General features: G+C 40.5%; 1 protein-coding gene across 1 annotated transcript in view; it reads right to left on the bottom strand.

Moving 5' to 3' along the window:
* LOC140202719 (sortilin-like) overlaps window positions 1-24,939 on the bottom strand; it is a 119,433-nt gene that overhangs the window by 10,999 nt on the left and 83,495 nt on the right. Inside the window, exons 13-20 of the mRNA XM_072267938.1 lie at window positions 23,694-23,796; window positions 23,418-23,589; window positions 21,400-21,593; window positions 20,909-21,098; window positions 17,177-17,293; window positions 15,068-15,173; window positions 2,586-2,692; window positions 1,399-1,516 (exon numbers count right to left, since the gene is read on the bottom strand). Of these exons, the coding sequence (XP_072124039.1) occupies window positions 1,399-1,516; window positions 2,586-2,692; window positions 15,068-15,173; window positions 17,177-17,293; window positions 20,909-21,098; window positions 21,400-21,593; window positions 23,418-23,589; window positions 23,694-23,796 (1,107 nt within the window). The remainder of the gene's footprint in view (window positions 1-1,398; window positions 1,517-2,585; window positions 2,693-15,067; window positions 15,174-17,176; window positions 17,294-20,908; window positions 21,099-21,399; window positions 21,594-23,417; window positions 23,590-23,693; window positions 23,797-24,939) is intronic.

The following is a 24,939-nucleotide window of genomic DNA, read 5'->3' as shown; positions in this document are numbered from 1 at the left end:
TTTGTATGGGAAATTACATTATCCATTGCACACGTGTCACAATGGTGTTTCTTGACTGTCCAGTGTAAGGAGTCCCTATCAGATTTTCTGAGTGGAATAAAGAAATAAATAGAAATAAACCTTATAGAAACATAGAAAACATACAGCACAGTACAGGCCCTTCAGCCCACAAAGCTGTGCTGAACATGTCCCTACTGTAGAACTACCGAGGCTTTACCCATAGCCCTCTATTTTTCTAAGCTCCATGTAGCCATCCAGAATCTCTTAAAAGACCCTATCATTTTCGCCTCCACCACCATCGCTGGCAGCCCATTCCACGCACTCACCACTCTCTGTGTAAAAAAAACTTGCCCCTGACATCTCCTCTGTATCTACTTCAAAGCACCTTAAAACTATACCCTCTCGTGCTAGCCATTTCAGCCCTGGGAAAAAGCCTCTGACTATCCACATGATCAACGCCTCTCATTATCTTGTACACCTCTATCAGGTCACTTCTCATCCTCCGTCACTCCAAGGAGAACAGGCCGAGTTCACTCAACCTGTTATCATAAGTCATGCTCACCAATCCAGGCAACATCCTTGTAAATCTCCTCTGCACCCTTTCTATGGTTTCCACGTTCTTCCTAGTGAGGCAACCAGAATTGAGCACAGTACTCCAAGTGGGGTCTGACCAGGGTCCTATATAGCTGCAATATTACCCCTCGTCTCTTAAACTCAATCCCACGGTTGATGAAGCCCAATGCACCATATGCCTTCTTAACCATAGAGTCAACCTGCGTAGCAGCTTTGAGTGTCCTATGGACTCAGACCCCAAGATCCCTCTGATCATCCACACAGCCAAGAGTCTTATCATTAATACTATATTCTATATTAATACTATTTTATGAAAAACATTAAACTCTTTGTGCATAATGTTGACAAAAGCCATACAAGTGCAGGTAAATTGCCAAATGCTCTGCCTTTGTAAGTATGGCGCAGGTCCCTGCTGGTCTGCTTTCACTTTTAGTGGGCCCATCAGCAACAGCAGTTTTCTTCTTGCTGATGTTTATGAGGAATCACACAAAACTAATCAAATAAAAGAAGCATATAAATGAAACTGCTGGAATCTTCTACTTTCCTGCAAGGTATCCAAACATCTATTTTTTTTTTCTCTCTTATAGCCATTACATTGTTTGATGACATTGGGGGAGTGTGAGGTTTATATTTTATTCTGACTGGGCTTTGCTTCTACGGATTTGCATGTACTGAGATGAGATAACTAGTGAGGAGGTATGTCTGAGCTATGAATGCAAAGGACCAATAAACCAAATCAAATCAAAGAGCCTAAAGAAACGAAACACAAACACCAAAAGAGAAAGAGATTCAACAAACACCTTCGCACATTTTGGGGACACTCACCTCATCAGAATCATCGTGGTAAGTTCTTTGTGCGTTTGATCTATTACTATCCAGGCCATCAGCAATACAGACTTCATCGGTGTTGGTTTGTAGAACAGAGTAACGATAAACCAAGGATCTATGTAAAAGAAGAAAATCAGCTATTGAGTAATTTTACACACATTGATTATAGAAATATGCTACCCTAAGACCTGATGTGCTTCAAGATGAAGTAGAAATGAGGAAGGTTTGCATATTTTATTTTACCACAAAGTGGATGGAAAAAGACAATCAGAAAGGTGCTGAAGCATACACCTTGTAAATGAGAGAGTTTGGAGGAGAATGGACAGACTGGTTCAAGCCGACAGGAAGGTGACTGTAACTCGAATAGCCACAGGGTGTTGGACTTCCTAACAAACAGATGTCAGATAGTCAGGGTGCACCACCACACCACCCTTCCCATCATCCTCAACACGGGAGCCCCCCCCCGCCAGGGCTGTGCTGATCCCACTACTGTACACTCTGCTCACACATGACAGCACAGCCAAACACCTGAGTAGTCACATTGGCAAGTTCACTGATAACACGGCAAGGGTGGGGCTCATCACCAACAACAATGAGATGGCCTACAGAGAGGAGGTGGAAGAGCTCGAGGTCTGGTGCCGGGCAAATAACCTCTTCCCTAATGTCAACAAGACAAAGGAGATGGTTATCGACTTCAGGAGAACTCATACCACTCACCCCCCTTTACGTCGGTGGCACAGCAGTGGAAACTGCAAACAGTTTCAAACTCCTGGGAGTGTACATCAGACACAACCTCTCATGGTCCTAGAATACACCCTACACAGACAAGAAAGCTCATCAATGTCTCTACTTTCTGAGGAGGCTGAAGAGAGCTGGACTTTGCACATCTCTATTCATGTCATTCTACAGTTGTGCTGTAGACAGCATCCTATAAAGCTGCATGGTATGGAAACTGCACTGTGGTGATTATACCAGGAGGTTCTGCACTCCTAGATTAAGTAATGCTGATTAATCAACCAAGAGAGACAAAAGATTTAACTCTTCATTAGTTATGAGGATGCAAACACTTTTACTCACGAAAGGTTATTTCTGAAATACTGCACAACAGAGGGAATTTCAATTATTTTACATTATAAACACCTTAAAGCAAACCTATTCAATTACAAATTTCTACTACTGCTTACCTTCCTCCACAAACATATTTCTTGAATATAAGGACAATGCCTGTTATCATCAGCACTGATGCTCCCAATACACTCAGAACAATGATGATGATAGTAATCTTGGGCATCTGTTAATAAAAGTAACAACATCTGCATTATTCACAAAGGTGAATTTAGGGTAATTAAATAGCACAAAAAGAACATACAGTAAACTTATAAAGCAACATAAGACTAGAAGAAGTTTTCAAAACAGTACAAAGAACTTGATTCAAACTTCTCTGCAGTATAAATCTATAATAATGACTAGCATCCAAAAGCAAAATAGCACAAATGCTGGAAATCTGAAATAAAGAACAAAAACTAATGGAAATAGTTAGCAGATCAAGCAACAGACATGGGGAGAGAATGGTTCTAGTGTTTTTGGGTTTTATTTCATAAATATCTCCAACATAGCAAATACAAGCATGGAGATCCCAAAGTTGTTGTAAGTGATTTGATGCTGGGCTGCAACTGCTGAATTGCTGTAGGGAAGTACAGACCAATTGCTCTGACTCCCCCAACACTTACAATGCAAAGATTGCCCATAGAGAATGTGGAGATTTTGGAAGCAATATCATTGATATGTTGAAAGTTAGGAATTCAGTTAGTTAGTATGAGAATACTTAGAAAGGCTGAGGTATTTATTGCACTAAATGTCAGGTATTTTTTATGTGGCGAAAACAAACTGTGTTAATATATACAACATAGAACAGAACAACACAGTGCATGTCCTCCAGTTCACAATGTTGTGCCAGTCTTTTAACCTACTCAAACTCAATCTAATCTTTCCCTCCCATACAGCCTGCCATTTTTATGTTATCCATGTGCCCATCTAAGAGTCTCTTAAATGTCCCTAATATATTTTCCTCCACCGCCATCCCTGACAGCACACTCCATGGCACTTACCATTGCATACGAAACCTACCTGGCCTCCATGTTCATGATACTAATTAAAACTTATTTACTTCAAAAGTCAAAAAGCTTCCATGATTCTTTTCCTTTTTTAACATATGCTCATCTTAATAGGCATAGATGACAATTTGATAGTTTCAGAATTTAACATGCATCTATAAATAAAGCCATAAGGCACTACAGCACAGAAAGAAGCTATTTGGCCGGCATAGTTCATGTTGACCCAGTCTTCTGCCTCGTCTCATCTCCCTGCACCTAGTCCATAGCCATCCATAAAAATCGCATCCATGATCCTAATCAAAGTTCGTTTAAATGTTACGACTGAGCCCACATCTACTACTTCTGCTGGCAGCTTGTTCAACACTTATCACCCTCTGAGCGACAAAGGTGCTCCTCAGATCCCATAAGTACCTCACCTTTCATACTAAACCTATGATTCCTAGCTCTAATCTCACCCAACCTGATGGGAAAAAGCTTGTATGCACTTACCCGATATATACACCTTCATAATTTTATAAACCTGTATAAGATCTCCCCTCATTCTCCTGAGCTCCAGAGAATAAAGTCATAACCTATTCAACCTCTCCCTATAACACAGGTCCTCAAGACCCGGCAACATCCTTGTAAATTTCTCTGCACTCCTTCAAGCTTATTGATATCTCTCCTGTAGGTAGGTGACCAGAACGGCTCACAACACCCCAAATTCAGTCTCACCAATGTCTTATACAACTTCAACATAATATCCCAACTCTTGTGTTCAATGCCCTGATTTAAGAAGGCCAATGTGCCAAAAGCTCTCTTTATGACACTATCTACCCATGATGCCACTTTCAAAGAATTATGGATCTATATTTCCAGGTCTCGTGCTACACCTTAGAGTCCCACTATTCACTGTGTAAGTCTGACCCATGTTTGTCCTTCCAAAGTGCAACTCCTCACACTTGTCTGTATTAAAATTCCATATGACATTTTTTCTTTTTTTTTTGGCGTGTGCCTGTGTGCGTGCGAGCCTGTGCGTGTGCGTGGGTCTGGGCATGTGCGTCTGCGTGTCCGTGCGTGCGTCCGTGATGTTCTTTTCATGGCTTTTTACAAGGTGCGGAGCGAGAGAGAGAGAGAGACTGTGTGGCGCGCCACGCCTCACACAGACATTTTTGCAGTATTTCCCTTAAATTTTATAAGGATGAGTTGCGATCTCAACACTCAGCCCGGCATGGATGGAAAGCGTACACGGGAGCGGACCTGACTAGCTTTGAACCCGGGAACCTCCGCTCCCGGGTCCAGCGCTGATGTCATTGCGCCACCATCTGGCCCACCATCTGACATCTTTTCAACCCATTTTCTCATCTGATCAAGATCACAGTGCAAGTTTCTCACTGTCTACCCACTACACCTCCAATATTGGTGTCATCCACAAAATCGCTGATCCAGTTTACCACATTATCATCTAACTCATAAATATGAATGATAAACAACAATGGACCTAAGGAATTTTGCTCTTTGCTCTTTCCTTGACTGTATATATTTTTTTTATCTTGATTTCTTCTTTACAGCAGGTTAAGCAAGTAAAATTCCCAGGAAATTTCAGCACAAGCACAGTTTTCTGATGGAACATTTCCTTAACTCCTGGCAGAATTTAATGATGATTTAATTGTCGAAAGATCTAGGCACCTGTGTCCAAATATTATTTGGAACTGCAGTCTGTCCTGCATTGTAAACAATGAGTCTTGAAGAGACATGAGAAGGCCTTGGCAAGTAGGATTAAGGAAAACCTCGGCATTCTATACAAACATGAAGAACAGGAGGATTACTAGAGTAAGGGCAGTAATCAGTGCTAAATGGGGCAAATATGCCCAGATTTAGAGGATATAGGAGAGGTCCTTAATGAATACTTTGCTTCAGTATTCACCAGTGAGAGAGACCTTAATGAATGTGAGGTTAGAGTAGAGCAAACTAATGTGCTGGAACATGTTGAAGATAATAAAGAGGAAACAGAGCTGTTGACAAACATTAGGGTAGTTAAGTCCCCGGGGCCGGACAGAATATACCCTATGTTACTATGGGAAGTGAGGAAAGAGATTGCAAGGGCGTTGAGGATGATCTTGACCATAGGAATGGTATCAGAGGATTAATTATTTATTTAGTGATAAAGTGTAGAGCAGACTCTTCCAGCCCTTCGAGCCACACCGCCCCAGCAACCCGCGACAAACCCGATTAACCTTAACCTAATCACAGGACAATTTTACAATGGCCAATTAACCTACCCAGTATGTCTTTGGACTGAGGGAGGAAACTCATAGGAAGGATATACAAAGGCTCATTACAGAATGGTGCCGGAATTGAACTCCAAACTCTGGAACGTCTGAGCTGTAACAGTGTTGCAGTAACCACTATGGCACCCAATTAGAGGATGAAAAATTGTTGTTTCTTTATTCAGGAAGGGTATCAGGAATAATCCTGGGAATTATAGACCAGTGAGTCTTATATCAGTACTGGGAAAACAATTTGAGAGGATTCTTATGGGCAGGATATATGAGCATTTGGAGAAATCAGCTCTTATTAGGGATAGTCAGCATGGCTTTGTGAGGGGCAGGTCATGCCTCACAAGCCTCTGACTTTTTTGAGAAGATGACAAAACAAAGGTAGAATGATGGATGTAAGTAAGACATTTGACAAGATTCCCCATGGAAGGCTCATTCAGAAAGTCATGAGGCATGGGATCCACAGAAATTTGGCAGCACGAATACAGAAGGCAGAGGATGGTAGTAGATGGAGGTCGGTGACTAATAGTGTTCTGCAGGGATCTGTTCTGGGACCCCTGCTCTTTGTGATTTCTATCAATGATTTGTGTGAGAAAGTGTAAGGGTGGGTTAGTAAGTTTGCAAATGGCACAAATCTTGGTAATGTGTATACCACAGAAGGTTGTTGTAGATTACAAAGGGACATAGACAGGATGCATAGCTGAACTGAGAAGTGGCAGATGAAATTCAAACCAGAAAAGTGTGAAGTGATACGTTTTGGAAGGTCGAAACTTTTTTTTTGAATTCAGATACAGCATGGAGTAGGCCATCTGGTCCTTCAAGCCACACCACCCAGTAAATCCCCCAGTTTAATGCCACCCTATTTTGGGACAATTTACAATGACCAATTAACCTACCAACTGGTATGTCTTTGGACTGTGGGAAGAAATCAGAGCACCCAGAGAAAACCCACACGGTTACAGGGAGAATGTACAAACACCTTACAGGGAGCAGTGGGAATTGAACCCAGTACAGTTGCTGTACTGTAAAGCATTGTGCTAACCAACATGCTACCTTCAGGCAGACGACAAGGTTAATGGCAGAATTCTTAGCAGCACGGAGGAACAGAGAGATCTTGCAGCTCACATCCACAGATCTCCCAATGTTGCCAGGTAAGCTGATAGGGTTTTTAAAAAGGCATCTGGCATGTTGGGCTTCATTATTTGAGGATTGAGTTCAAGAACTCCGAGGTAATGTTGAGGCTCTATTAAACTCTGGTTAGATGCGCCGGTCGTGCATGCAGCCTGGTACAGCCGTTCCAATCTATTCTTAACTTTCTTCTTCTTACTTTTTAATTTACCTTATTTTTTGTAATGTTTTTTCTCTCACGGTAACACGTTGAAGCTGCACCCTCTCTAACATGCTGGTAGAGAGAGTTTTATTTGGGTTTTCTTTAGCGCTGGAAATGTTTACATCCCGACACATGGGACAGAAGCAAGGTCACATTGTGTATTCCACGGAACAGTAAATACCGGTCGGTTTAGCGAACACAGCGGCGGACACCCCTGCTGAAATCCGGAGGAAAACACACAAAGGATGCAGAGGGGGATCACAAAGCTGAGGAAAGAGGACCGGGTCAAGACAACAGAGAATTTTGGAGAAGAGGAGTTCGGTGGGTAATACCGTTCCAGCTGACCGGAAGTGCACTGAGAGCGGTAAGCGTAAAGGAGTTAGGTGCTTACTGATCTGGTTATCAACGGATGGTGCAATCCGGGGCATATTACGATCGAGGAACGTGTTTGCAGACTGGATATTGAACTTTTTACTGTTGGACTTCGGCCACATTCCACCGTGACACAACACTTGGCGGCACGGGAGGTCGTTCCTGCCTGGGGCCATCAGACGTGCAGCTCCTCCCGTGGAGGGTCAGACAGCCTGAGCCAATAGACTGGTCCTGGACTTATTTTCCATCTGGCATAGTTTGCATTTTGTTGTTTGATTGTTGGGGGGTTTTGTATTGCTATATTTACGCTCTATTCTTGGTTGGTGCAGCTGTAACAAAACCAAGTTTCCCTCGGGATTAATAAAGTATATCTATCTATCTATCGATTATACTTGGAGTGTTGTGTTCAGTTTTGGTTGCCTCATTATACGAAGGAGGTGAAAGATTTAGAAAGAGGGCAGAGGAGATTTGCCAAGCTGCTGTCTAGATTAGAACATCTTGTGAGAAAAGGGTGAGCAAACAGGACTTTTCCCTTTGGAATGAAGGAGAATGAAAGGCGACTCGATAGAGAAGTATAAGATGATAAGAGGCATCAATAGTTTGGACAGTCAGCAACTTTTTCCCTGAATGGCAATGGCTAATACCAAAGGTGATCTATTTAAGGTGAGTGGAGGAAAATTTAGAGGAGATATTAGAGGTAGTTTTTATTACTCAGAGAGTGTAATTGCCTGGAACACACTGCCAGGGTTTGTGGTAGATGCTGATACATTATGAACATTTAAAAGACTCTTAGAGAGGCACATTCAAACATCAAAGGTACGAAGGGACTTAGAAGTCCTCATACAAGACTCCCAGAAGGTTAATTCACAGGTTGAGTCTGTGGTAAAGAAGGCATATGCAATGTTGGCATTTAGCTTAAGGGGAATAGAATACAAAAACAAGAAGATAATGCTGAAGCTTTATAAAACACTAGTCATGTTACAAGGGCATTGGGAGCAGACCCAAGTGCAGGACACAGACACGGAGGTAGCATTAACAGAAGTGTATTTTATTAATAGTTGCCAGGAAGACCGGAGAGCGAGGATTAGATGCTTAAATGGAAGTAAACATTGGACAACAAACCGGAGGAGCCTGGACTTGGACTTGGACACAGAACCTGGACTTGGACTCGGACACGGAACCTGGACTTGGACTCGGACGCGGAACCTGGACTTGGACTCGGACGCGGAACCTGGACTTGGACTCGGACGCGGAACCTGGACTTGGACTCGGATGCGGAACCTGGACTTGGACTCGGATGCGGAACCTGGACTTGGACTCGGATGCGGACACAGAGCCTAGACTTGGACTCAGACTCAGACACGGAGCTGGGACTCGAACTCGGATGCGGAGCTGGGACTCGAACTTGGACACGGGACGACAAAACCAAACAAAGATAGTCAATTCCTATCTTGGCTCAGAGTAACGGCAAACGGCCTGCAATCCTCAGCTGGACATGAGAATGACAGAATTCGTATCTTGACTCAGAGTAGCGGCAAATGGCTGGCTAAATTCAGTTGGACACGAAAACGACAGAATTCACAAAGCAACCCCAGGCACCGAAGCAACTTAGAGTCCAGTATTCTCGGCGGCCCGGAACGTGCATTGCCGCCCTGCTCAGGAGACGGACCAGCACTGAGTAGATGTAAGCCGGAGTTTTTATGCTGCTGGTTCGGATGAAAATCAGGTGCCCTAATCAAAGAGCCCTGTAGAACACGGGGAAAAGGAAATTAACTGAAATGAGCAGTCAATGGACCAGACTGTGACAAGTTAGGCCACACTTGGAGTATTGTCAACAGTTTTGGACCCCTTATCTTAGAAAGGATGTGTTGTCATTGGAGAGAGTCCAGAGGAACTTTCATGAGGATAATTCCGGGAATGAATGAGATTAACGTTTGAGGAGTGTTTGGCAGCTTTGGGTCTGTACTCACTGGAATGTAGAAGAATGCAGGGGGGGGGTGGATCTCATTGGAACTTACCAAATGTTGAAAGGACTAGATAAGGTGAAAGTGGAAAGGATGTTTCCTCTAGTTGAGGTATCCAGAACTAGAGGGCACAGTCTTAAAGTTGAGGGGTGACCCTTTAGTACAGATGTAAGGAAGAATATTTTTAGCCAGAGAGTAGTAAATCTGTGGAATGCTCTGCCAAAGATTGTGGTGGAGGGCATATATTTAAGGCAGAAGTTGATCATTTCCTGATCAGTCAGGGCTTCAAAGGATCTGGGGTTGAGAGGGTGAACAGCTTTAAGTTCCTCGGCATAAACATCACCGAGGATCTCACGTGGTTTGTACATACCGGCTGTGTGGTGAAAAAAGCACAACAGCACCTCTTTCCCCTCAGATGGCTGAACAAGTTTGGCATGAGTCCCCAAATCTTAAGGACTTTCTACAGGGGCACAATTGGGAACATCCTGACTGCCTGCATCACTGGCTGGTATGGGAAGTGTAATTTCCTCAATCGCAGGGCTCTGCAGAGAGTGGAGCGGACAGCCCAGTGCATGCGTATATGTGCACTTCCCACTATTCAGGACATTTACAGAGGCAGGTAAAAAGGGCCCAAAGGATCATTAAGGACCCGAGTCACCCCAACCACAAACTGTTCCAGTTGCTACTATCAGAGAAATGGTATCACAGCATAAAAACCAGGACCAACAGGCTCCAGGGCAGCTTCTTCCACCAGGCCATCAGACTGATTAATTTATGCTGATACAATTGTATTTCTATGCTATATTAGGACATAGAATATAGAAATTTACAGCACATTACAGGCCCTTCAGCCCACAATGTTGTGCTGACCATGTAACCTATTCCAGAAACTGCCTAGAATTTCCCTAGCACATACCCCTCTATGTTTCTAAGCTCCATGTACCTATCTGAGAGGCTCTTAAAAGACCCTATTGTTTCCACTTCCACCACTGCTGTCGGCCATGCATTCCACGCACCCACCACTCTCTGTGTGAAAAACAACCCCTCGGTACCTATTTCCAAGCACCTTAAAACTATGTCCCCTCGTGTTAGCCATTTCAGCCCTGGGAAAAAGCCTCCGACTATCCACACGATCAATGCCCCTCATCATCTTATACACATTTTGACTGTCCTGTTACACATACTACTTATTCCAAATTCCTATAAATTCACATTGCACATTTAGACGGAGACATAACGTAAAGATCTTTACTCCTCATGTATGTGAAGGATGAAAGAAATAAAGGCAATTCAACTCAAAGGATATGGCAAGAAAGTAGGTGTATGGGGTTGAGTGGGATCTGGGATCAGCCATGATGTAATGGTGGAGCTGAATGGTGTTGAGTGTTGATGAGCATGACGGTGTGTAATATTATTAATTGTTGGTTCATCACAGAACACCAGCTCTTCTCCATCACGGATGCTTTTTGAGCCAGTTCACAAAGAAACACTAAAAATTCCACCTTCTTCGAGATCACGACAGAATCTAGGTACCATTTGGCACCCCTTATCAAAAATGACTGGGGCTGGAAGTGTTTCAGATTTCTTTGGATTTTGGAATAGTTGCACCGGTATAATGAGATAGCTTGGGGATGGGACCCAAGTCTAAACATGAAATCCGATTACAACAAAGGTTCAAAGGTTCAAAAGGTTCATTCTATTGTCAAAATATGCATGTACAATAAAACTCTGATATTCGTCTTCTCCAGATAACCATGAAACACAGAAAAATCATGGGGGTTGTTGAAAGAAAAGACATCAACTCCCCCTACCTTAACAAAAAAAGAAAAATAAACAAAACTCACAAACCCCCAACCCCCCCAACCCCTCCCTCACACAAAAAAACGGCAGCTTGAACATCAAAAACCCCAACCCCCTCTCTCGCAAAAAAAACCCCAGCAGCAATAACTTCAAATCTCGCAGAAAACAACAGCAACAATAGCACCAAAAACCCCTCTCTCACATACAAAAACTAACAGATCACCCACCTGCCAATCGGCAACAAAAAAACCTACCGAAAACTGTAGGAGACCAACATAGAGTTCAATAATCACATAAGTCTCAGAATATTGAAAACATCCTCCCATCAACATTCGAGGAGAGCGGCCGAACAAACTCAGTGCTTCCATGAAGAGCAACCGCCACGTAGGGTCCAAACACTGCCAACCACCGTCACACCCATGGTCTCGGTTGAGGGCAACCGCGGACCTCCTTCACATTCGCCTCGATGCTTCAATCTTCCTCAATATGAGGGAGAGGGTTAATCATCGTTGACATCTATGTGAGGTGGAACATGAGAAGCAGTAGACAGACCTGGAAGCAGATGCTTTCAGGATGAGAAGGCACTGTGCTGGATGACTTTTTAAAAATGTTTTTTCCAGTGTAGTCTTCCTCATTAACAAGGGTTTTTATCATAGCAATCTTTCTTTGATTTTATAAACTGACATGATTTCTTGTTCTGCTATGAATGTACGCTGTTCTAGCCCTTCAGTTTCTCTGCTGTTACATGATCAGCAGGCATTTTATCTCCACAAATCTTTAAAAATTTAATGCCATGGTTTTTTTTAAATTTCTGCAAGTAGTCTACTGAATGCTCACAATTACCTTCAATTTTCAGTTTGTCGTGATAGATCTTTGCTTGTTTCATAATCAGCATACCATTAAGTAGCATATGCTTACTCTGATGCTGACAAATCCATTCATTTTTCACTTTATGGGGTGCTTTTCTATTTTTCATTAACTTCTGTTCATTACTTTCAGCACAGAACTTTAACAGTTTGTCCTTCTGTTTCTTCAGATGATCGTTCCAACACTGTCAGATGCATCACACTTACACCACTGTCCAGTTTCTCCAACAACTTGACTTCCTGTGCTGTAGATAAATATAAATGCTTTATCTTTTTCTTTTCACACTATTACCCATAGGGGAAACTGAAGGCCTTTTTGATTTTCAGCAATAACTTCACAGAGAATCAGCACACAACATATGGTAATCACCGTGAACGATGCACGAAGGTCTGGCTATGATAACTGCTGAAACAAACTGGTGCCAACAGGGCACCTCTCAGGGTATGTGCGGCCACTTCTCAGAAAGGTCTGTGGTGTGCAGAGACCCGTGCTTCGCCTGGCAACTTTCCCAGCACCTTGTGGAATTTTCCATTTGTGGCGTCATGTTAGCGCTCAAAAATATTTTGGATTTTGGAGGTTTTTAGATTTTCAGATAAAGGGTGCTCAACTGTAGTAGTCACATGTTACCTTGCTTAAAAAGGGGCAACAAATAATGATTTGATTCCATGAGCTAACCAAAACTATTCAGTGATTACATTTTTTTTTCCATTTTGGTAAAGCTCCATTAAATGGAGACAAGTTAAAATGGGTCACTTAAAATAGAATTAAAAATGCAGATATCCCATCAGGCATCCAGTAACACACCCAAACCGAACAGAAGTAGCTATCTAATTTCACATAATACTTTGTTTCATTGAGATAAACCAAAATAAAAATTCTCTCAGAACTTTGAAGGATTTTTATAAAAAGAGGTAAACCAAACTTTAAACAAACTAAACCCTAAACACAAGAGATTGATCAGGTGCTGGAAATCTTGAGCAACATTTTGATGGGTCTTCGCCTGAAACATCATCTGTTCATTCCTCTCCATAGGTGCTGGATGACCGGCTTTTGTGTGTGTTGTTTATGAACTCTTCAAATACTTGTGGGTACGAACTTAACAATATCAGAGCCCCAAACTGATAGAAGTCCAAACATAAAATGCTGAAAATGGGCCATATTTAGTAAATTCCTTATAATGGTGGGCTGATGACATAACACATATTTTAACACATTGTTCTATAGTATTGAAGTCCAAACCCAAGAATGAAATGAGTCCAGATTGTGCATTTCTATTCTCCTATCATGAGGATTAGACATAAAATATACTTCAGCAATGTTATCAATAATCTGAAAGGGCCCAAAGTCTCAAGGCACAGATATTCCAAAAAATAAAATAAAATCTTGCAGATCCATGCAACACACACAAAAATGCTAGAGGTACTCAAAAGTTCGGGCAGCATCTATGCAAAAAAGTACAGACGACGTTTTGGGCTGAGACCCTTCAGCTGGACCATTGAGAATTTGTTTAATCTTTGTGTTGTGTCTGAATTGTGAAAGACCGTTGGTGATAGGAGCAGAAAAAGGCTATTTGGTCTATCAAGTCTGCTGTACCATTCAATTATGGCTGATTTGTTTTTCCCTCACAACTCTATTCTCCTGCCTTTTCACTGTAACCTTGACTCCCCTACTATTCAAGAACATATTGATCTTCATTTTAAATACATCCAAAGACTTGGCAATCAATACCATAGATTCACCACCCCTTGGCTAAAGAAATTCCACCTCATCTCTGTTCTAAAAAGACTTCCTTTTATTCTGAAGCTGTGCTCTGTGGTCTTAGACTACCATTACTGGAAACGTCCTCTCCATGTTCATTTTATGCCTTTCATATTTGGTAGGTTTCAATGAGATCATTTTGCATCATTCTGAACTCCAGCAAGAAAAGACTTAGAGCCACCATACATCTCTGGGGTCACACCTGAAAGCCTCCCCTGAACCCTCTCTAACACCAGCACATCCATTCTCAGATACGAGATCCAAAACTGCTCACAAAACTCCAAGTATGGTCTGACCAATGCCTTTCAAAGCATTACATCCTTGCTTTAATATTCTAGTGCTCTTGAAATGAATGCTAACATCACTATTGCTTTCCTTACTACCATCTCAAACTGCAAGTTAACAATTCTGGAATCCTGCACGAAGACTGCCAAGTCTCTTTGCCCTTCTGATTTCTGAACTCTCTCCCCATTTGGCTTTATTTCTTCTACCAAAGTGCATGACCATACACTCCTCTGAACTGTATTCCATCTGCCACTTCTTTGCCCATTCTCCTAATCCGTCCAAGTCCTTCTGCAGACTCCCTGCTTCTCTGTTTGTATTATACGCACACATGGCCACAAAGCCATCAACTCCAACTTCCAAATCACTAACATATAGAGCAAAAAGTAGCAGACCCAACACTGAACGTTGTGGGTTCACCAGCAGCCAACCACAAAGGGCACCCTTGATTCCCACTCTTTATTTTCTATCTTTCAGCCAAATCTGTATCCATGCTGTTACCTTTCCCATAATACCACAGACTTCTATCTTCTTTAGCAGCTTCATGTGTGGCACTTTGTCGAAGGCCTTCTGAAAATCCAAGATTGACTTACCATGTTTAACTGCTAACGTGACCTATGCCTTTAAAGACACTGCCCTCATTTCGAACAATTGTGGTTAGTGATAAGCCGCTGAAACTGAAGAAAAGTTTCACCCATTTTAGCCATAATTTTCTATGTGCAAAATGCAAAATATAATCCTGCTGTTAAGCGTTCTTTATGTGGCATTTTATCCACAATTACCAATGGTCGTGGCAGAAGCTATCAGAGGTAGTGCACAGCCAGAAAACTACTTGAATACTCCAACCTACCTCTGCTCTGGTGGCCTAAAAGATAGATAAATAGATGAGTTGTTAAGTTCAAAAACACCCATCTTACTTACAGGATCTTTCACTGACAGAAGTTGTTCACACTTCGTGTTTGTCATTTGTTCTGATCGATTGGGCATGAAACCACCTTCACATTTATCTCCTGGAACTTTTCGATACCTTAAAAGAATTTATAGAGGAAACAATTTCATGATATTAATCTTTCATCATTATCAATTGAGAAATAACTGGGAAATATGTAATATTTCACTGAGATAACTTTTTATAAATAGAAGAATCTTTTTAAAAAATCTGTAGAGGCCAAGTCATTACATATACTTAAAGCAGAAGTTGATAGTTCTTGATTAGTAAAGGTGTCAAAGGTGATGGGGAGAAGGCAGGAGAATGGAGTTGAGAATGATAATAAATCAGCCATGATGGAATGGCAGAGTAAACTCAATGGGCTGAATGGCCTCATTCTGCTCCTATGTCTTATGGTCTGAAGTAGGTGTAATATAGGTTGATGTTCTGGTTTTGCCGATTCCTTGAACTTGCCAACCAGCAAAGAACTGAGATTTAGAGGGGGAGGACTAACACTAAAAGGTATCCTTCTCAGGGCAGTAACATTCGTATTAATATGAAAAGATATTGGAACAGCTGTAAAGAGAGTAGTTTTCCATCACCAGTCTAGTTAGGTGTCTTGGAAGAATGAGGCTGCTATTATTGGATTTTATCTTTTAACTAATTGAAGTTAGATTACAAATCTCATAACACTACAGCCTCAAAATATTTGATTAACTAGGTCACTAAGGGAAGCACTAAAAAGATGACAATTATTAGAAGTACATTTTAAGCAGACAGGTAATTCCATACTATATATAATGGAAAACTTGTGTCTTTGGTATCATAAACTTAAAGGGAAACTTTCCCCAAAGGTTGTCTTGATGTCTCTCACCAAACTGAAAGTATAATGTTTGTGTTATGGGTCACAGCATCCATTTTGAGGTAACAAGTGCAGAGGAAATATCTCCATTTGTTGGCTCAAAATGGAGGAGGTGTGATATCTTATCCTTTAGGCAAGTCAATGACACACAAATCACTCTTGCAAACAAATCAGAAAGAACGTACAATTTTTGTCATGAAATCTGCTTTTTTTTCCTGTTGAAAACAGTGAAAAGTAGAATTGCACCAAGACTTCACAATCTTATACAGCAATTTACAGGGCCAATTACTTTACCAACATATCTATTTCTGGGATGTGGGAGGAAAGAGGAACCCAGGATATGCTAAAACACTGAGACATTAGGATGTGCACAGTGCTGAAAAATTGGGTTCAAAATGTGTTTTGACTTTACTAAATTAAAACTCATTTGCATACGTGGTCAATAAATAGATGGAGTGTGCACAAGACAAGCAAAGCAACTTCAGGGGTGCTAAGTTTGAGAGAACAGAGTCAAGTGTTTGGTTGCTACATTATGTATTTCTTCAATTGTTCTTAACCCTCATCCACATTACCCCACACTCCCCATCCAGTCAAATATAACACCATTGCCAAACCCAATCTATTGAAGTCCTGATTCCTCTACCTACCCCATTGTTCCTAACTCCTCTGACCCCTCTCCCACACACCTCTCGTTTACAACTGCCGACCCATAACCTATGTTCTGCAATCTTCTCTGCTAGCTCCATGCTAATTTATGTCTACTGAGCAAGATAAAAATATTATTATTCTTTTCAAAAACATTTATCATTTTATTATCCAAAACTCTAGGCTATTTCTAAAATATGTGGGAAATGCGTGATTTTTACATCCAATCATTGTATCAGATTAAAAATAATGAGATAGGGTCTGAAACTTTCTGAAACTGAATTGCTGTCCTGACCTAAAATATTAACATCTCTTTGCCTCCTTGGATGCTGCTTGACTCTGAGTTCTTCCAGGCAGTTTATCTTTTGCTCCGGATACCAGGATCTGCATCCCTTTGTGCCTATCTACTTTGAAACCTTCTGAATTACTGAATTGCCCCTATAATGCCAAAAGATTTCTCATCTGTTAGGTTACCCACAAGGTATTCTGATGTGACAAAAATAAATCTGATATGCTATGCACAGTAGCTATATGGTACTACATAACATGTAAAAATTTAGGAAGTCTTAACAAAAGTATATGAGAAAGAGCTCACCCTTGAGTTTTCAGCAGCTCCTCCTTCCCTTGTAAGCAGAATTCCAGTACGTGATTCTTTAAATCTGGTTGTTCTTTACATTCATCACTGCTTCCTTCACGGAAATATCCAAAATCACTTATGGGAGGAACCAAAGAGAAAAATAATAATGTAATGGTTACTAATAACTGAAAATTATATTTCTGAAATTTCTTTCTTGTTCAGACTATATGGTGTAGACTGTTGTATCCGTTTTTTAATTAACGGATTTTGGATGATAGATCATTGACCCAAGATGTTAACGGCTGTTTTCTTCTCCACAGATACTCCCCAACCTTTGAGTATTCCTGGCATTTTTTCTTCATATTTCAGATATCTACTGTATTGCACCTTTGGAACAATATTTTAATTTACTTCTTCTAGTTAATGGTACAGGGTCCCTGCTTCCCAACTTAATCGTCACGACTGTGAGTGAGCACTTGATGAACAAGTAGTGAGTTTTCAACATTTCCAAATAGTAACCATTTGATATCAAAGGTACAGATGCAAGAAGAAAGTAGAGCTGTCAACATTATTGAGCTGTTTGTAACATGTGTACCACACCCTGCAATGAAATAGTTGTTCTTTGCTGCTCTTAGCAGTTGCACTGAAAGAATGTAGCAATCTGAATTGCTATCATTTCCTTTTTGAACATATATCTAGTTATTAAGTAACACTGAAGATCTTAAACATATGAACTACTCATCAGGGATTCTCATGCATTATAGAGCCCCCTGAAAAGTTCTCAAATAAATTCTCATGGGCTTAAAGCAGAATACAAGCCAAAATCCCAGGCCCACCCTGTCAACCTCTTAACTTGAGCAAAAGTGCAAGATATGGCAAGGTCCTTCCTAAACAGAAAATTGAGAGGAGAGAAAATTTGTCAAGGTTTTCTACATGCTGCTTTGGTTACCCAGTTTTCTCAGCAATGCAGTATATCCCCATTTCAAACCATAACTGAACTTCTTTTTGATTGACTGACTGGCAGAATTTGGAATGGAGAACAATAAAGGAAGGATTTTTGAGAAAGTGTGGAACAGAATTTTGCTGAACTAACAAGTACACATTAAAGGAGAATTGCATTGTACAAAATAAGCACATTACCCCTTTGAGATAATGAAAAATATTTCAATTCTATATAGGCCATTACATTTCTTAAATCTGCTTACATGCTAAAATCTGCCATACAGGTATCCCCCGCTTTTCGAACGTTTGCTTTACAAAACCTCACTGTTACGAAAGACCTACATTAGTTCCCTGTTTTCGCTTTCAGAAGGTGTTTTCACTGTTACGAAAAAAAAGCAGCACGCGCCCCAAGCAGCCGCTCTCCCCGGATTCGGAACTGCATTCTCACTGGCATTGCTTAAACACGTGCCTGTGAGCAGCCATTTGCAAGATGAATTCTAAGGTATTGGAAAAGCCTAAAAGAGCTCGTAAGGGTGTTACACTTAGTGTAAAACTAGACATAATTAAGCATTTCGATCGTGGTGAACGAAGCAAGGACAAAGTGAGTTTGGCTTGTGGAAGTGGATGAAGATGATGTTGAAGAGGTTTTGGCATCCCATGACCAAGAACTGATAGATGAAGAGCTGATGCAATTGGAAGAGGAAAGGATAACAATCAAAACCAAATGCAGTAGCGAACGGAACGTGAAGCAACTGCGTGAGATTTTCGCTGCAATGATAAAGTACGACTTTAATTTTGAAAGGGTATGTCGGTTTAGGGGATATTTGCAAGGTGGTTTGAGTGCTTACAAAGAACTGTATGAAAGAAAAATGCGCGAGGCTCAACAGTCAAGCAAGCCTTCCACATCAGCCACAGCAGACGACGAACCTCGACCTTCAACATCGAGGTGGGCAGTCATAGGAGAAGATGAGCCACCTGCTCTAATGGAAACAGACGACGAGATGACACCCCAGTGTCCCACCACCCCAACACCCAGGCCACGGACAGATACCGATTCGCGGAAAATGCACCGGTAGCCAGGAGGCACCCAGCACATCTTTAAGAAAAAAGACGAAATAAACATGCTAATTAATCAGGTGCCGCCCGACACGTAATTGTCGGCCCAGATCAGAGACGACGCAATCGGAAATCGGCACAGATCTGGGCTGACAATTACGTGCTGGGTGGCACCTAATTAATTAGCATGTTTATTTCGGCTTTTTTCTTAAAGATGTGCTGTGTACCTCCCAGCTACTGCGGCACCCCTGCATTCTTCGCGGATCGGTATCTGTCCAGGACCTGGAGGGTGGGGGCCACTGCACCACCCCAATCTGCGACAACTCAGTCTAACACACCATCATCATTCCCGATTCCGGTAAGTGATACTACACTGTACATACATTATTTCTACTTTATATTGGCTGTGTATTTTTACGTGTTATTTGGTATGATTTGGCAGCTTTATAGCTTAAAGGTTACTGGAGAGCGCTTGTGCCATGTTTTTGCCAACAGCGCTTGTGTGAGATTTTCTGCCGACGGCGCTTGCATGAGATTTTCTGCCGACAGCGCTTGCGTGAGATTTTCGCTACGGAGATCAGTTCAGTAATGATTATGGAAAAGTATTTCTACTTTATACAGGCTGTTTATTTATCATATCATTCCTGCTTTTACTATATGTTACTGTTATTTTAGGTTTTATGTGTTATTTGGCATGATTTGGTAGGTTATTTTTGGGTCTGCGAACGCTCACAAAATTTTCCCATATAAATAAATAGTAATTGCTTCTTCGCTTTACAACATTTTGGCTTACAAACCCGGATTTGCCTGTTGCCAAATACTTTTCTTCTTCCTGATCCCTGTATTCTAAATGTCTCTCTTTATTGTGATCTGCCTGTAATAGATCTTTCCTGTATAACCTGCATGCTCCCTAGTAAATGTCTCTTTTATCCCTGATTTTGTTGTTGCAAATTTCATTCTGCTCCCCAGTCTTCTGTTCTAAAGGACTTCAGTCCCAAGGATCAAATATTGAAACTGTTATGATTTTTCCATTCAATATATCAGATATATGGCAGGAGGAGGCCTCAAGCCTCCTCCACCACCATTCAATAAGATTATAGTTGATTTCATTTTAATTTCATCTTCACATTTTTATCCCTTCCACTCCTTTCTTTTCTAATCTGCCTATTATAAACATCCCTTTTGCTTGGTCTGTCACCCTTTAATTCTCTTCCCTTATACTTATGGTTTCCTGCTTTGCTGTCTCTTGTATTTGAAATATGATTAGAGAATACTGTCTCATTTGGCAACAGGCAAATCCGGGTTTGTAAGCCAAAATGTTGTAAAGCGAAGAAGCAATTACTATTTATTTATATGGGAAAATTTTGTGAGCGTTCGCAGAGTGTATAAAATACACTCAAATCAATCACCGCAACTAGAATTGAGACTTTCACCAAGCAACACTTCTTTCCTTCATTCAACCTCTCTTAGACTTAGTGTAATATTTGAATGTTGCTTAAAATTAAATATGAACAACTTTACTACGGATAATGCAATAAAATTGAAAAATAGCATAACATAGTAAAGGCTCAATTTGAAATGGTAGGATATTGAAGAGAGATTAAAAAAACAACTACTTTAAGTTTGTCTTCAAAATAAACACAATTGATTGTCATGAGACAATGATAACACCTAGGAAGTGTTTTATAATTATAGAAGTATGATAGCATTCAAACATGTGGAACTAGCTGAATGTACTTTGTTGACACATACCACATATAATCATCTTTAGTGCAAGGGCAGAAGTTTTGCTCTTTGCTGACGATATAATCTCTTCCATTTCTGCAAACAGATGCCTTTGCAAGCCTCTGAAATGTTTCTTTGTATCCCAATATACAGCCATCAGTTTCTGTACTAACTGCTGTAGAATGCGCTAACCATCTGACATAATCCTTCTCTTCACCTGGAGGAAGAAAAGATTTCATTTTAAGAAGCATATTTTTAATGAACTGAAGATTAATTAACAGCAATGACATGGGAATTGTTATGCATGGGAAAGATATATCCACTGGAGTACTGAGTAATCACAAGGGATGTTCTAGTAATTTAACCGTATTAAAATCAGAAAATTATCACAGGTAAATTAGCACTACAGTGTCATCATACACAGCAAGGGATGAAGCAGCTGTTATTAGGGAGAAATTAACCAAAAGGCTAGTTAATCAAAGTATAAAAGAACTAAATAAAGTCCTAGCGTAACTTACAGTCTCTGGTTAGAAGCTCTTCAAAGTCAATGGTTATTGAAATCCAAGTTGTTTTATACATGCTTTCGCGTTTGTATCCCCAGAGGCTGACATTCGTTGACTTGGTTCCAGGTTCTGATACAAGCCCCACGAACATGAACGTCTCATTGGTGAAGGTATAATGCTTCCAGCACTGCCCTTCATCAGTTGAATACCTTTACAATAACAGAGAATGTGATCCTGTTTGAGAATATTGTTGATGATAGAAGTTGAAACAAGCTACACATGAAAAACTGGCGTTAGTTAGCGGCCAAAGGCAGTCAGAATGAATATTAATAAGTGAGCTAGGCTAGAACAAGTATAAATATGCATTTTTACGTAGGAGTCAGTCAAAATGAAGCAGAGTTCTTTTCCAGCATTTTGCCTGGTCTGACCATCTGCTGTTTTAAATCACAAGATTATCCACTCAAGATTCTGTACATGATGTCACCAAAGACTGAGTGGGAACTATTGGTTTCTTTCACATCAGACAAAACCTGCCAGAAAATAGTACTCAGGATGGAAGAGGCGTTGTTCAGGATTGAACAACTTGTTTTTCAGGATATTTGTTGGACTAGGTGAAGCAAGAATGATCTGCCCATCAATAAACTTTTGGAATATATTCCACCATGAGTGAGACATAGACTCATTTCTTCACCCAACAACAACCATGTTAAGACATAGCTGTTCACTAAAATGCTGAATAATTTTCCCCTTAAAACATAAAATTCTTGCAGTAATAAGAGGTCATTATAAATGCACGTTTAACAGAGATGTTTGTTGCAGATGTCTGGTCATACTTGAATTTGAAATAATTATATCCACCCCAGACAAATGAAATGGCCACTATTGGAAGATACAAATGTTGTCTTGATTTTATGACCATGCTGTAATGACCCTAATCTAAGATACATAAAGGTCATGTCACAAATATCACATTTTGAATTCTGCTTAATATTACTTAATTTTTCCTGCCACTAATATAAATTCAACCAATCAGAAGCATTCAGCATTTCACTGGAACTATTATGGGGTTGGAATTTGCTGCTCAAACGTCCGAGGCTTTTCTGAGTTGGCACTAGATTAGAAATATTCTCCTCAAATGGGGAATCAAGTACTAGAGGGGAGAGGTTTAAAGTGAGAAGGGGAAGGTTTAATAAAACAATTAAAGGACAACATTTTTACACAATCAGTGGCATGAACTGCCAGATGAAGTGGTTGAGGCAGGTACAATAACAACTCAAAAAACAATAGGCCAGGTACATGGACTGAAAAGGTTTAGAAGGTTATAGACCCAACATTGGCTTGGAGGGAGCATCTTGCTCAGCATGGACCGGTTAGGCTGATGAGCTTATTTCCATGCATATAACCACCGTAAACGGAGCTGGGAACTGACTGGAACTTGTGTCCAAACTTGTGCTGAAGCTTCCAAGTTGTAGCAGAGACCAAGGGTCTCTGTATGTTGTACATTCAGCTAAAATTAGAGGTTCTCATGTTTTAGTTTTTTTTGTACTTTATATAGGGTTGTCAAGACTCAGAGTGGGAATTGTGCTTAGACCCTGCAGATTTATTCCAGGAGGTTTCTGTGAGCACACATGCAAAAAAAAAAAATTCAAGGCAGAGGCCCTAAGCAACATATCCTAGACTTCCAGCCACTTTGGTGTGAGAAAGGCCTAGAATTTCTCTCAAACAATGAGGCCTCTTACCATCCTACCTCCAACCCTAACAATTTGCAGGTGCAAATTTTGGGTTCTTTTATGGCAATGACTTTGAATTTAAAGTGTAGTTTACATATTTAAAAGCAGAAGCAGAAACAATTTTCAAGCATGTATTTATAATTTTCATTGATAACATTTTGAAAGAGCAACTCAGAAACACGAGCTGCTAAAAATCTATGACATGATTTATTAGCATAATAAATATATAATACTTATAAAACTACAAGCAAAACTTTCAACTGTCTAACAAGGTTCTAGTTATTCTTTGAAACAGCTACATACTTTATAATGTCTATGGGCTTGTCCACATGTGATTCCACTGCTACGATTAGGCCTCCTGAATCAAGAATGGCATAATAGTGTGGTCCAGTCAGTGCTTTTAACCAAGTATATCCACCATCATCTGATACATACACATCAGGAATCAATGTAGAGATGACATCTCCTACACTACCTGCCACAATAGATAAAAAAGAAAAATCATTTCACCTATTGAGGAATTCAGAGACAAGCTAGCAAAAAAATACAATACAGTGTAGAAACAAAATCAAAAGTTACCATGGGCTAAGATCAATCCAACTGCATTTGGTGCAGTGAGTGGGGCCATAGGAACATCCAAGATCTGGGAGATGCTATATGCAGCATGGATGTGAAGATTACACTGGAAACAAAGACAAGTATTTTTCAGACAACTTAGAGTAATAGTGGCATTTAGCATGAACTTCATCCTCTAGGGTTGACAATACAGCCTTTGTATTCAATTTTGAAAGTTAAATCAATAAGCCAGGAGCAGTTTAAATACCTTCTATCCCCTCTACTTTTATTAAAATACGAGAAATCAGCAAAGAAAAAAGTCAATTTTTATATTATAGAGTTTATTCTTATTATATACATCTAATTTTTTTGTGAGACTGTATGTTTACTTGCTATCTTATATATGTTATATGTGCCTTGTGCTATATATGACTGCTGGTTATGTGTTTCGCACCTTGGCTCCAGAGGAACACCATTTATTTGGCTGTAATCATGGGTATTCATGTATGTTTCAATGATAATTAAACTTGAAATAGAACTATATGAACAATCTGATACCACGAGACATTGCCAACTGAGTATTCACCTTTGATCAACACTAAATACTATCATGGTCCATCTCACATACTCCACTCTGTAAAAGCTTAACCAGAAGTTTGCTGCCATTGCTCAGTCCAACTCACCCACCAGCCATTGTGTCCAACAGAGCAACTCGACTTATGTGTCTTTCCCTGATAGAGCCTCCATCTAAGACAACATTCCAATGTTTCATAAAGTGCCATCAGCTACAAACACTAACACTAAAGGGATAGGGTTAAAGGCACATCTTAAATAAGGAGAGGTGGAATGTCAGAGTTCAAGGTCTAGGTAGTTGAAAGCATAGCTTCTAATGGAAAGGAGAAGGGAATGGGAGGTACCCTCATCTAAAGTTGGAATGAATCAGTGACATAATAGTGCAGTCCAATAAGAGTTTTTGATCATATGTATCCACTATGTTCAGTACACATTAACATCTAAGGTTGCCTCAGAAATGGGACTATCTATATCAACTTTCATAAAAAGAACTAATTTATCTAGTAAGAGGAAGTGACAAAAATACTAAAATAGGTTTATTTCAAAGATGAGCTTGTAGTACTGCTCAGAGTTAAAATTATTTCAAGGAGACAAATTGTAAACCTGAGGCATTGGAAGACTGGGAGTCACCACAGGCAGGGAAGTATCACAGTCGAATTATCAAAGAAAATTAGTGCATTTCAGTGCATGGCATGAT

Source organism: Mobula birostris, chromosome 9, assembly GCF_030028105.1.
Source record: "Mobula birostris isolate sMobBir1 chromosome 9, sMobBir1.hap1, whole genome shotgun sequence".
Lineage (NCBI taxonomy): Eukaryota > Metazoa > Chordata > Chondrichthyes > Myliobatiformes > Myliobatidae > Mobula > Mobula birostris.
The sequence above is the reverse complement of the archived record's forward strand: the minus strand, read 5'-3'. Positions and strand labels throughout refer to the sequence as shown.